Source organism: Balaenoptera acutorostrata, chromosome 13 (assembly GCF_949987535.1).
Source record: "Balaenoptera acutorostrata chromosome 13, mBalAcu1.1, whole genome shotgun sequence".
Lineage (NCBI taxonomy): Eukaryota > Metazoa > Chordata > Mammalia > Artiodactyla > Balaenopteridae > Balaenoptera > Balaenoptera acutorostrata.
Window position 1 is genome coordinate 86,722,654 of NC_080076.1, and position 13,185 is coordinate 86,735,838.

The 13,185-nt window shown below is 37.7% G+C and overlaps 1 protein-coding gene across 13 annotated transcripts in view; it reads right to left on the reverse strand.

The window, feature by feature from the left end:
- The window catches only part of MPHOSPH9 (M-phase phosphoprotein 9), a 55,877-nt gene extending 42,920 nt beyond the window's left edge, over window positions 1-12,957 (reverse strand). For 6 of the 13 annotated variants that reach the window (XR_009005016.1, XR_009005017.1, XM_057526263.1 and 3 more), the window contains exons 1-6: window positions 11,947-12,906; window positions 10,164-10,425; window positions 8,052-8,205; window positions 3,158-3,247; window positions 1,938-2,461; window positions 886-1,009 (exon numbers count right to left, since the gene is read on the reverse strand). Coding sequence is in view for 11 of the 13 variants with exons in the window: in XM_057526263.1 (XP_057382246.1) it covers window positions 886-1,009; window positions 1,938-2,461; window positions 3,158-3,247; window positions 8,052-8,205; window positions 10,164-10,270 (999 nt within the window). In the remaining 2 variants the exon portion in view is untranslated. Of the gene's footprint in view, window positions 1-885; window positions 1,010-1,937; window positions 2,462-3,157; window positions 3,248-8,051; window positions 8,206-10,163; window positions 10,426-11,931 lie in introns of those variants that run through there. The other 7 variants (XM_028168325.2, XM_057526259.1, XM_007189601.2 and 4 more) reach the window with 7 other exon arrangements.
- Between the last annotated feature and the right edge of the window lie 228 nt (window positions 12,958-13,185).

The following is a 13,185-nucleotide window of genomic DNA, read 5'->3' on the forward strand; positions in this document are numbered from 1 at the left end:
AGCACGGGCTCTAGGAGCACAGGCTTTAGTAGTTGTGGCACACGGGCTTAGTTGCTCCGCGGCATGTGTGATCTTCCCGGACCAGGGCTTGAACCCGCGTCCCCTGCATTGGCAGGCGGATTCTTAACCACTGCGCCACCAGTAATGTCCCCACAACTTCTATTCTTTAATAGATCTTTTTCAAAGGAAGATGGAAAGACTATGTTTAGGATGATCAAGACATGGCCAGTTTCTAAAGGAATCAAGTTTGTAGAGAGACTTGACTTTGCGATCTCAATGTATTATACTAAACAATGTTATTCTATGACAATTTAGGCCAAAAGGTCTTTAAAGATGTTTAAAACTTACTCAGTAGCTATAGCTCTTTAACAAAAGCAGCTGCTATATGAGCAAAAGGAATTTAAATGACTGTTTAGAATTTAAACATTCAATCTCTTACAATTTGGATTATAAATTCAGAGTTGTCCAAGCTTCAACTGTTTTTATAATGGCATCTTAAAGCATTCACACACAGAGTACTACTTATTACAACTTAACAGTAGAACAAAATTATCTGAGAGTTTTTTAAAAAACAATATATTACTCTCTGGCTAAATGTAAACATTTGCAGTACAAAGAGAATTAGGACCTTTACAAAATGTTTCATTTTTTTTTTAGTAGTACTTTATCCCTCATTAGTTTTGATTTCCAGCCTACTAAAGAACCACTAATTGGAGCATTGTTTCCCATCCTTTGAGACACCAAAAAAGATATGTCAATGGAACAAATTAACAATACAAAACAAAGGGCAAAAAACTTATGTTAATGAACATGTGGTAAACTCAACATAATTATCCTAATTGTCCATAGATGAAGCATGCCAGAGACAAGTGACTTATCACCTACTTTCTCAATTGGTGATTTCTTGGTTTGCTCATTTCCTTGCACAGATTTTGAACACCCCTCTTCTTTATGTGCTCTCTTTGGTTGGTTCTGCTTCAGCTTTTGAGCCCATGATGTTATAGATTTACTATTTAAAAAGAAAAAAACAAAACACCTCTCTTTAAATGCTGTCCTTCACAAATAAAACTAAACAATAGTAGATACTATGTCAGTGGAAAATGCTTTGAGTTGTTTTTCTAATAGCAGAGAGAGGATGGATTTTTATTGATTCACATAAATTTCTTTTTACAATATCTTATTATTAAAGGCAAAATGAAGAAAAAGACTGACTAGCAGTGATTAACAATACTTATAGTCTGTAGCCATGGAACAGAACAAAAACCACTATAGTGGCCCCTTCAAGTACTCAGTACATCTCTACAGTGAAAGCATACTTTTTTAGATGGACTTATACTTATGGGTACCCAAGATTTGTGTTGCCACAGCAAAATACCTTACACTGGATGACATATTTCAGAGACATAAAACGGAACATAATTTTAAGTGATTATTTGCTTTACAAACATTCAGCCAAAGTTTCTTTTACCAAAAGTTTCTTTTACCTGGGTCAATCAAAATGTCATTTAACTTACAAAATCTCTTCTTATAAACAAAAAACATAAAACTGAGTATGCTTGTATATAATTTTTTGTTTTAAATTATATGAACACGTGCGACAAAATTCCACTGTTGATGCAGTCCTATACTCTAATTTTCAGCAAGTCGATAGTGACTAGAAAATATAAAAGGTATTTTTCTGGCAAGGCCTCTCACCTTAAGAGTTTTAGTAGTCTTATAACATTGTAAATGGGAAGACAGATGTCGTTAGCATATAGTGTGCTTTGTTAATTTCAGTTTTCAACAGGCAGTAAATAAAACAATTTGATAAAACTGATAGACATTCAAACACATCTCATTCCAACTAAAAGGAGCTGTATTTACTAAACATGTTTAGCTTATTATAAATGTAATAAACAAGTCAAACTCCCTTCAAATGATGGAGAAATTCTACTTACTTATCTGTTTTTCCACTGTATACTTCCAAAATCTTATTTTCACCAAGAAAACTGTGTTCAAATTCACCAGGAAAAATGGGAGTATCTTCCTTTAAAGATGCACAAAACTCTTCATTTGTATGTATATAAAAACTCTGGTTTTTCACACCATCTACAAGTGACTCCGTTTGCACCACCGGTGCTCCAAACTGTCCTTTAGAAACCTCTGCGTGCTCCATGAACTCTTGAGCGTCCTTAGATTTGTAGGTATTTAGTTCTGAGACACAAAAGGTACCATACCCACTGCTCACTGAGCTACTATCCACATTGCAGTCTGGTTGTGACATGGATGTTTCTTGCTGCATTTCAGGTTCTTTAGACTTGGGATAACTGATAACAGATTCATTTCTCTCACTGCTTTCAGAAAAAAAACCCATTTGACTTTCTGAAGATATTTGTCTGCTTAAAGAACTTCTATCACAGGACGCCCAGGAAGCATTATTGGTCTGTAACTTGACTAAATTTTTTATCTCCTTCTGTATACGCTGAAAATAAAAAGTTACAGATTTGGCTAAGGATGTATATTAACATTACATTTTTATAAATGTCTTAAAATATTGTGTTTAAAAATAAGAGATATTACCCTAAAGATGACACATGTGCATTATATTTAGCTTATAAACAAAACTGATATGAAGAACTAATTGGGACCTTTGAGATGGCCCACACTCTGGCATTTCTCCCAGGGCCACTCTCACCTTTTGAGACAGACCGAGTTCTATATATGGAATGTGTACCTCTAAATAAATACATCTACTTCTTACCTATCACTTTGTCTCTCACTGAATCCTTCCTGGGATGAGACACAAAGAACCTGAGCTTCAATAAGTCCTGACACCAGGAACTCAGGCCCCCACCCAGGTGGAGGATGGAATGCTGCTGCTGACCCTCCTGACTTCAATCAAGTAAAGCCTGGACTCTGTGGGCCTTTGTCCCAATTCTATGCTGGGTTCTCCTCTGCTTAAGCCCCCTCATGATTATGCATATACCCTTAGTTTAAAACTTCCCCAGTTTTGCAGTTTGGGGAGACACTGCTTTGGGAAAAGATCCCTGGTGTTCTCCTTATTTGCTGCAAGTAATGAATTCTTCCTTCTCCCAAAAAAAAGGGAAAAAAAAAATTAACTAATTGGTTCTTCTGCAAATCTTACAATATAAAACAAGAATCAATATAAAGAACTTACTTGAATTTGGTTGTGGAACTGTTCCTGCTGGGCAACTATCTGCTCTTGGCATTGTTTTTCCACCAAATTGAATAGTTGTAACCACCTGGTCTAGTAAATTATAAAATATTTTAGTTAAACATAAATTTTTAACCTAATATTTCACAGAAATATTCCTCCAGTGGGAAAGGGCCTTTTTTTAAAAATGTATTTTTAATGTAAAAATCATAAGCTAAATTAATTATAAAACTAAATTTAATGCAAAAGTACACGGACATAGGCTTGGGCACCCCTTTCTTCTGTTACCTGTGGTCTGGGTAAATTTGAGGGTCTGAGTAAATCTTCTTTTTCAAATGGCATCTTAATTTGATGTCATCTGCTACCATTTCTGATTAATCAAGAACTGCTGCTAGTTGTACTTTACATTTGTCTTAAGTCCCTCTTCCTTTCCTCATAACACCTAATGGTTTTCTTAAACACTAACCTGGACCCAGAAAAAGAATCCCGCATCTTAAAACAACAAATAGTTTAGTATTAGGAGAATGTGATCCCTAATCTAGTTGTTCTTCAAGTTAAAAAACCTTTTTTAGAGTCAGATATTAAAGTTCTTTAAAGCACTGCAGCTGAAAAAGAATGAAAAAATGACTCTGAAAACCTATGGAAGCGACCTATAATTCCCTCCACGGCCACTTTTAGGTCCTGATCCATCCTGACCCCCACGAGTAGTAGCTAAGTGCTCTTATAACTAGACTAGGCCAAAACACGGGAGGAGAGGGGGCACGGACTTCTCCAGAGGCTGACTTCAATCTAAAGGCTGGTCTACTTTCAGTAACAGACCGTATGTAATAACATACAATGTCAACAAGGAGCTACCACAACTGGCTTCCCTGTTTAAAACCTTTCGGTGTCTTTCCACTCCGGTCATTCCCTACAGGGCCCTGCGTGATCTGGCTCATCTACACTTCCCAGCGTCATCTCAAGTCTCTCTGTCCCTTTCTCGACACACACCAGCCTCACTGGCCCCCTTCTGTTCCCTGGACATGCCAAAACTGTCTTCCGCCTCAAAAGTCTCGCACTTGCTGTACCCTCTACCTGGAAAGCTCTCTCCGCAGCTCTCAACGTGGCTGGCTTCTTCCCTCGCTGCAATTTCAGCTCAATTACCATCTTATCTCAAAGAGTTTCCCAGACCATCCTCAGAGTCACTCTCTCTCTTTCTTGGCACCCTGTTTAGTTCCTTTGGAGCGTTTACCACAGTCAGAAAGTACCTCACTTGTTCTCCTGGTTAACCCGTCTGTCTCCCACCCCTGTGCCCACCCCGTCTCCAGCACCTAGGACACAAGGCCCAGAGTGGACACTCAGATACACAGTCTAAACGAGTGTATAACAATGGATACTGCTAGCTGCACTTTTCTTGGTATTATAGACTACACAATCCAGGGACCCTTCAGGTTCATGGTGAAAGCCACTTATATAACAGAATTAAGTTGAAACCTGTATAACGGTATTAAGGTAAAGAGGAGAAAACCTCAAGACTGGAAAAGAAAGCCTCAAAATGAAATAGGATGGTACTGATAGGAAGTGTGAATTCTAAATCAACTGACTTCAGGACGAGGTGGACTAGATCAAATCAAGTCCCTTACCTTCTCAACTTACAATGTGAGGTATCTTATATTAGTCAAAACATAAAAGAAATCAGCAGGCAACAGTTTCCTTATTCAGTTATACCCCTATACCTTTAGGGGTTATGTTTGTCCTAATAAAGTTATTATTCACATAAAACTAAATTATGATAGAACAATTTACTTAACAAAAAATGGCTTCATAGTATGTGAGACACTTGAGATTAATCACATTCTTATCATCATTTTCTTATTTAGGATACAAATGAATAGAGTTCATTCAGGCCATAAATTAGTGGAGACTTTGTTTTTCCAAGTCAGATTTTATTGTTAATGTTTTAATTTTAAGTAAGCTAATTTAAGAATATTATTAATACTGTGAATAACATTATACACTTAATTATTAAGAAGGGCTAGTATTCATTTCCAACTAAACCTATGTACACTACCCGCATCTTACGTACTGCCGGAGGGCACAGGCGCCTGGATTCCCCCTGAGCGCAGGTGCCTGGCGCTATTAGCCTGAACGGGGCTGCTGCCATCCGCTGCTCTAGTCTGGCCTGGGAAACGTCCTATGGGCTTCTCCCAGGCCAGACTCCCACCTCTCCACCAACAACCTGGGTGGTCCTGAACAAGTAAATTTAACTTCTTTATGCCTCAGTTTCCTAATTTATAAAAGGGGAACAGCAACACCTCATAGGTGGCTGAGAGGACTACATTTTAGATTTAAATGTGATGCATGTAAAGCAGTGATCTCAATGGGGGAACTATATTTTGAAAATCTGTGAGGTCATTCATGGTTGTCACAAGGATCGCGGGAGCACCACCAGCATTTAGTGGGCAGGATCCAGGGATACAAATCACAGGATAGTCCCTGACAATAAAGAACTGTCCTGTGTCCATTTTATATTATAAAAATGATACATATTTTGCATAGTTTTCAAATCACCCAATTGTCCAGGAATGCAACTACCAAGATGTTTCAGAACGTGCTCAGAAATGAGTCACCATTTCAAACAATCATGTCACCAGTTGCGGTGCTGGATCATCAGTGCAAGGCAGATGTATCAGTCTGTGTTGATAGCTGCTGCGTTCAAGGTGAGTCTACATAGAGGTAAACACCAGACTGCTGCTACGTTATGTTGTCTAATGTGGATATGTCTGAGTATTTATACATTTACATATTATTTTATTATAAGTAACTATTATTCCTCTTTTATAGCACAGTTAGGACATTACATTGATTTTTTTTTTCAAAGCAGATACAGGCAGGTTATATTATCTGTGAATTTCATTTCAGGACAATATAAGTTGATATTATTTTGAAAACTGTTATAAAAAGAGGGCTTTGGGTCCAATAAGGTTGAGTGCCACTAACAGAAAGTATCTAGTATACTGCCTGGCAAATACTCAATAATTATCACGTAACTATTACTATTATATACATAATCAGTAGTGCTAAATTGTTAAAATGCTAAAATAATTTAGTTAATGATGTGCTTTTAAATTTTTCTTACAATCATAGAAATATTAGCAAGTACTTAAGAATGTATAAAAGTATTTCTATGGAAATGTCTTAAAAGATTCTTTCCTGATCTAATAAAAATACATAACCTTCCCAAGTTTAAGCAGTGATAAACTTAAGAATCCCAGAAGAGAGGTTTTATAAAGGAATTCTAAAGAATCAGGTCATCCCCAGATCTCTTCCAGAGCTCTGTGGAGGTTTAGTTCTTTACTGTAATAATGTAGATTAGTTTCTTATAAGTGGTAGAAATCAGACAAATGTTACTATTCCAAAAGAAAGGTGTAAACACGAAATTCAGGGAAGAGTCAGGAATAAGACTTGCGCAATCATTACCCTCCCATTCTGTCTAAATCATTACCCTAAAGCATCAGAGACTTTTATTTTCATAGGCTATGAAAACACACAAAACAAATTCAAGAAATTTTACTGAAATGGCCAAAAAAGTATTTCATATTCTGTCAAAGTCAGAAATAGCTTAAGAAGCTCTTCAGTGAATAATCAATTATATGCCTACATTATAAAAATTAAGTAGTCAGTTAATACTCAACAGAATAAAAATAATCTGTTAGATCACAGGAGAAGAAAGGGCAGAAAGAAAGAAACCGGTTCAAATATTAAAAGGTGTAAGTAGCTGGTTGGTATTCTGGGCTTGTAATCATCTGTGTCTTAAATTCACAAATATATTCTGATTCTGATTTAAGATGTTGATTTCAAAGACTAAAAGTAACAATTTCTACTTAAAAATGAATTTGCCAGAAGTCAAGCCACATTGAGGCAATGCCTCATTTTTTTTTTTAAAGTGTATCAATTCAGGTATTATAAGCTAATGAGTAAGTATACTAGGGGAAGCATTTCATAAAACATTCCATTATTATTTACATCATTTTACAATGGCATTTTATAGGTCTTTTGCATTAGCACATACTGATTGTTATATGGAAAAAAAAGGTATCAAAAATTAAAACTCAGTTTTCTTTTAAGTTTGCCATAATAGTCATTTTTATAATTCCAATGATTATGGATAATGAATATAAGTAATTACACTTAGGGGTGGCTGCTGCTGAATTCTTAAACCAGATAATCTTTCATTCCATTTATTCTACATAGTTTTAAAACTATGATTAACATTTACAACAAAATCTACTGCTCTCTAAAGAATTTAATAATAATGTTTTACACATTTCTACAAAGCGTTACCAACTCTAGCCTTGGAAAAGTCTATCTTGGGCATTATTCCATGAAACAAAACTTATTTGTAAGTATTCTTTTAACTGTTAAATTTTTATACCACAATTTAACCTATGGACAAAATATAGAACCACTTGACCGGAACAACCAATATAAGTCAATGTAGCACAGCTAAATGCGATAAGGTATTAAACAGAAACCTTACTTTATAATTAGAAATATTTCAAAGTGGATTTAGGTTTTACAAAATGATGACAATTCTGTATAAGTTACTTAAAAGATCAGAATTAGTAACAATATCAATAATTTTGGAATTCTCATTTTTATGAAGACAATATTTTAGTTCACATTTTAAGTATAAATTAGAATGTCTAATCACTTATATTTTGTTAAAACGTACCTTGATCATTTTTCACATTTGTTCTATATTGTTCCCTAATTAATATCCTTGACCACTTTATTCTAGCAATAACTTAAGTATCATGCTCTTTAGGATATAAATGTCTAGAATTTAGAGTTTAGTAGAGGCATATTTATAAATAGAATTTTTTTTTAATTCCAGAAATAAAACAAAACTAGATACCTCACAGTTTTTCCAAAGTTCCGAATCAGTCTTTCCACTGTTTTGTAGCTCTTGCATTAAAGAGGTTAGGACTTCAACTGTACCTTGAATTACAGATGGTCTGGTCTTCCCTGAGAAAGAGGATACCCCATTTGTACTAAGGTGGGGACTACTTCTGTTGAAACATAAATAGTTCAAATGGTTTTCTTCATTCTACCGACGTGTTGAATAATTCAGCAGTTCAAGATTTAGCAGAGCAGCACAAAGCTACTGACATTTAATCCTTCTTAATGGCATCTCATTTGCTGAAAATCTGATCACAAGTTTGTCCATGAAAGGAAAATAGCAGTGAAAAGACGGACAGCACTTAATTGTATTTTTAAGAACACAACAGATAAACCTTCTTCAGGAGTGAGAGAACACTCCAGAGTACAGCAGAAAATAAAAGTTTCTGCTAAACAATAAGAAAAATTCTAAGCTACTCCGATCTAAATTATTCCAGGGGATTATTTCACCCCACTTTAAGAACAGCCCTTTATTGTCATGGAGATTCTTTCTCCATTGCCCAGAATTACAGTCAGGTCTTACTAACTGGATCCCCCTAATTTGGTGTGATAAGGTGATGCTTATCTTTGCACTGTCTTTGAATAAAAGTAGTGCCAACCAAATTAGCAAATATTCAGGACTTATTTAGCCTATTCAGTGCGTAAAATAGCACTGATTCTTTCCAGGAGGACTGCTTTTCCAAATCTGAGATGAGTTTATTTCAGATTTGTTTTATAAAAACACAAGGCATAATTAGGGACATTAAAATTTATTTAAATTCTAACCATTGAAAGGTCACTTTATTTATTGATACTCTGTTTCACAATTTGCAAAAAAGAGGACACTAATGAAAATAACAGTAAAATAATAAAGAGGATCAGAGAAAATACTCATAAAAATTCAAGGGAAAGAACATAATATGTTGTCCATTAAGTGTTAAATATACAATTATAGTTGTGTAATAATCAAGTTTAAATTTGGCCAATTTAACTGCCAGTCACAATGAAAAGGGAGACGGTTCAGTTACATAATTTTCATTAGAAAGGCACATTTAAGTTCCTCTAAGTAAATCAAACACTATGTTCTAAAAGGGGTTTCTTCTAGAAGTGGGTTTCAAAGGGGCTGCCAAATGATACAGGAAACAAAAAGCGTGGCCAACATTCAGGAAGTGGGTATAGATTACGATGGCAAACATTTCTGGACCATATCCCAAGCTTTTTTTTTTTCCCTTTCCTCCCTATTTTAATTTATGCTTTCTCCTCTTCTTTTATGTATTCTTGTAAGCTGCCTTGAATTCCTCCTGAGGCCAAAGAATGAACAAATTTTTTAATGAATTAATTTATTTAAAATACACAATTTCTTCAAGACCTATTACTGTGTGTAAATTTGCTCCTTTACCAGTAGGCCCCAGACTGCTGTGCTTTTGTTTTATTGTACCTGCTTTTTATAGGTGATCTCCTCTCCAGTGGTCCCTGCCTCTTTGCTGTTTTTAACCTACTGTAATTTAGAAACCAAATAATCAACTTGCCAGACTATGTACAAAATGAGAGTAAACAGGCCGTGATTAAAAACAAACCAAACATGGGATAGTTTAAAAAGAAAATGCATAAAATGCATTGTTTGATAGCATCTACTTTGTCAACTCAGAGCCTGTTTTTTTGCTTACTTCCTAGTATTCAACTTTAATTGCTACTTTTCAGATTGGTGAGGTATTTCTGCAATACGAAACATTATTTGTCCTCTTAACTTCAAAATGGAGAAACAATATTTAGACAACTAAATTTTAAAGATATACCTGTAATTTACCGAAAACAAAAAAAGTGTAAAGAAAACTCCAACTAGCAAAACAAATTCTTTTTCACAATGTTCCCCATGCAAAAGTACATCTCTGGGAGAAATGAAAAACATGAAAGGATTGAAACTATTCTTAACCCAAACAACTGTCCTTGAACAGTTCCTGATCATAGTTTTGGGGTTTTTTAAATGCAAATCAGTAACTATGACACTATTTGGATAAACTGGCAAACTATGCAAATAAAGTTATTCTGATTTGTCATTACATTAAAAAAAAATCTATCCCATTCTTACCTATTAGTACTTAAGTTCAGTCCAAGAGAATGGGGAGAATTTTTTATATCAGATTCTACGGAAGATGAAGCTTTTTGTAAGGGTTTCCCCAAGTCAAAATCTTCCATAGCGTACAGATACTGTTACACTCTCTCACTGGAAAATGGCTCTTGCACTGTTTGAAGAAACTGAATCTGAGTCATCTTCAGATGCTTCATCGTCTAAAGGCATTTTCAGTTGCTGACATTCAGACTGTGAAATGTCTGAATGGTCCCAGGAGAGTCTGAAAATGAATGAGGAACAAAAACTATTATAAAAAGCCATTAAACCTAGCAACTGTCTTTTCAAGACTTTGGAAACCTTGATCCTTTTATACAAATCTACATTAAGGATAGCAACATTATTCATAATAGCCAAAATTCAGAAACAACCCAAATGTCCAACTGATGAATGGATAAATAAATGTTGTGTATCTGTATAATGGAATATTTTTCATAGAAAAGAATAAAGTACTGATTTATGCTACAATGTGGATAAACATTTAAAACATTATGCCAAAGGGAATTCCCTGGCAGTCCAGTGGTTAGGGCTCAGAGCTTTCACTGCCGTGGGCCCAGGTTCACTCCCTATTCGGGGAACTAAGACCCCGCAAGCTGCATGTGGTGTGGCCAAAAAAAAAAAAATTATGCTAAGTAAAAGAAGGTCAATAAAAGACTTCGTATTGTAGGATTCCATTTATACGAAGTATCTAGAGAAGGCAAACCTATAGAGACAGAAAACAGATTAACAGTTGCCAGGAGCTGGGAGAAGGAGAGAACGGGAGTGACCAAAATGGGTATGGGGTGTCTTTTTGGGGAGATGAAAACTTCTAGAATTACACAGTGGTGATGGTTGCACAACTCTGTGAATATACTAAAAATCACTGAATTGTACACTTTAAAAGAGTAGATTTTATGGTATATAAATTATATCTCTAAAAAAATCTACAAATCTGATTTGCAGAAGTAGTAGTATCTTTTCAGGTAATATTTCACAATTTTATGTGCTTAATAATCAAGGTTCCAGACACAATTCTACAGTGTAACAATTGGAATACTTATTGATACGTGCCTTGTTCGTTCCTTTAATAAATTCTACCAAGTATCCATACTTGTTGATTTATACAGTGAATAGATGAATGGGAACTACTTGGTATCTATATTGAATCTGGTACTGAAAACAGCCAATTAAACTGTTAACAGTGGTTGTTTCCCCACTGGCTGGAAGGTGGGAGTGGAAGGAGTGCACTATATACTGTACACGTAGAGTACTTGTGTACTCTGTGCATGCTATCACATCTTAAAAAATAAACTATTTGCCAGGTCCACTAAAACTTAACTGAAGCTAGATGTACAGAGGTAAATTGGCTATAACAAGTCAAACAGCATGCCTCCTTCTTAAGGAATTCATGTCCTTAAAAAAAAGCCAGGAGTAAGTGGGTGGGGGAGGGGGAAGAATACAGAAAACATATGCTGCTTACAAGAGGGAAACTTCAGGGGGTGCAATAGAGGAAAATTACCTATTATTCTGGTTCCTCTAGGTTCCCACTTTCTAGGGCCTGGTTTTACAAAGCACAACCTTGAGAGCATCAGCTCACAAAGGAACCATTTCCTTCAGGGACAGGTGTGAAGGCCAAGGGTAACCGGACCTAGCTAAACAGATTTCTCCCCAGTGACTCAGCCCATCACCAACGACAAATGGGGTATTGAAAAAGTCAGAGGCTGCACCTTCCATCTGGCAAAGAAAATACCTGGATTCAAATCACCTTGCTCTTCCAGCAGGAAAACACAAGCTCTCCAGGGACGCGGATCGGCCTGCAACCCCATCTATAATTTCCCCCGTTGAGTTAATCCGGATGCAGTAGATCCAGATGCATCTTGAAATGCGATGCTTTCCCAGCAGAGCGTGAGGGTGGGGAGGAATGGGTGGGAGAGTGGGGGATGAATTAAAAATTAAAAAAAAGATATACAATGCAAAATTTTAAGAACCTGATGGAGAATGGGTATAAGAACAGAGACTTTTATATCTCCCATCAACAAAATTTGACGCTTTTGATGGCCCCAGCTCCTAGCAGAAAAAGGGAGTTAGGGGGTAGAGGAACGACTGATGGGGGGTCTGCTGAGAATATAAAAGTTAACCAGGCGTTTTGCTTTGGTGGGAGCCTGAGAGGGGGAAAGAAGGCATGATTTCAGGTTTTGAGGCCAGATCCTGACGTTCTCGCGCTCACAGCCAGACCGCAGCTGCTGGCGGCGGCTCTCGGGTTAAAGTACGAAGGCGAGGAGAACCCACGCAGTTGCCTAAATTGTAGGCACCAGGGAGGCTGGAGTTAAAACCACCGGTCCAACAACTACAATCGTGATTCTCAAAGTAAGCCCAGGAAGCTGGTCAAAAAAAAAGAGAGAGAAATCCCTCAAGCCCCCCGCCCCTCGGGAAGAGGCGCTCAGCGATTGGGCCTCACGGGTGTCACTCAAGGTCAGAGTCTAGAAAAGGTGCACTGCCGCGAGCAAAACCCCCACACGGCCGCGGGCTCCGCTGAGGTTGCGTCGTGTGAGTGTCGTCTTCCCCCACCCTAACACATCAGCACACTCAGGGGACCGCTGACTTGGTGTCTTCGAGTCGCGTCCCCTGTCTCCCGCGACCGGCAGCTCCCCGCAGGCCGGCAGCTCCCCGCAGGCTGGGAGCCGCTTACCTGGCCGCCGTTCCCACTGCCGATGTCAGTGTCGAGCGAGCGCCTCTCGCGACCGTTAAACTCGAGGGAGCGTGCGCGCGCCCGGCGTCTTGGTTGCGATTGGCTGCTCGGAAGGGGGCGGAGACGGCCGAGCCGCGGCGCGCGCGCGTCCACTTCCCCCGTCCCGCCCCCAGCTCTCACCAAAGAGGGAGGTCCGACGCCCGCGGAAGGGGTGGGGCAGGGGAGGGGGCGGGGCTGCAGTCAAGTCCTCTCATCTGATTGGCTCTCTGGGAACCTACTACAGCTACGCGGGAAAGAAGCCTCAGCTTCCCGCAT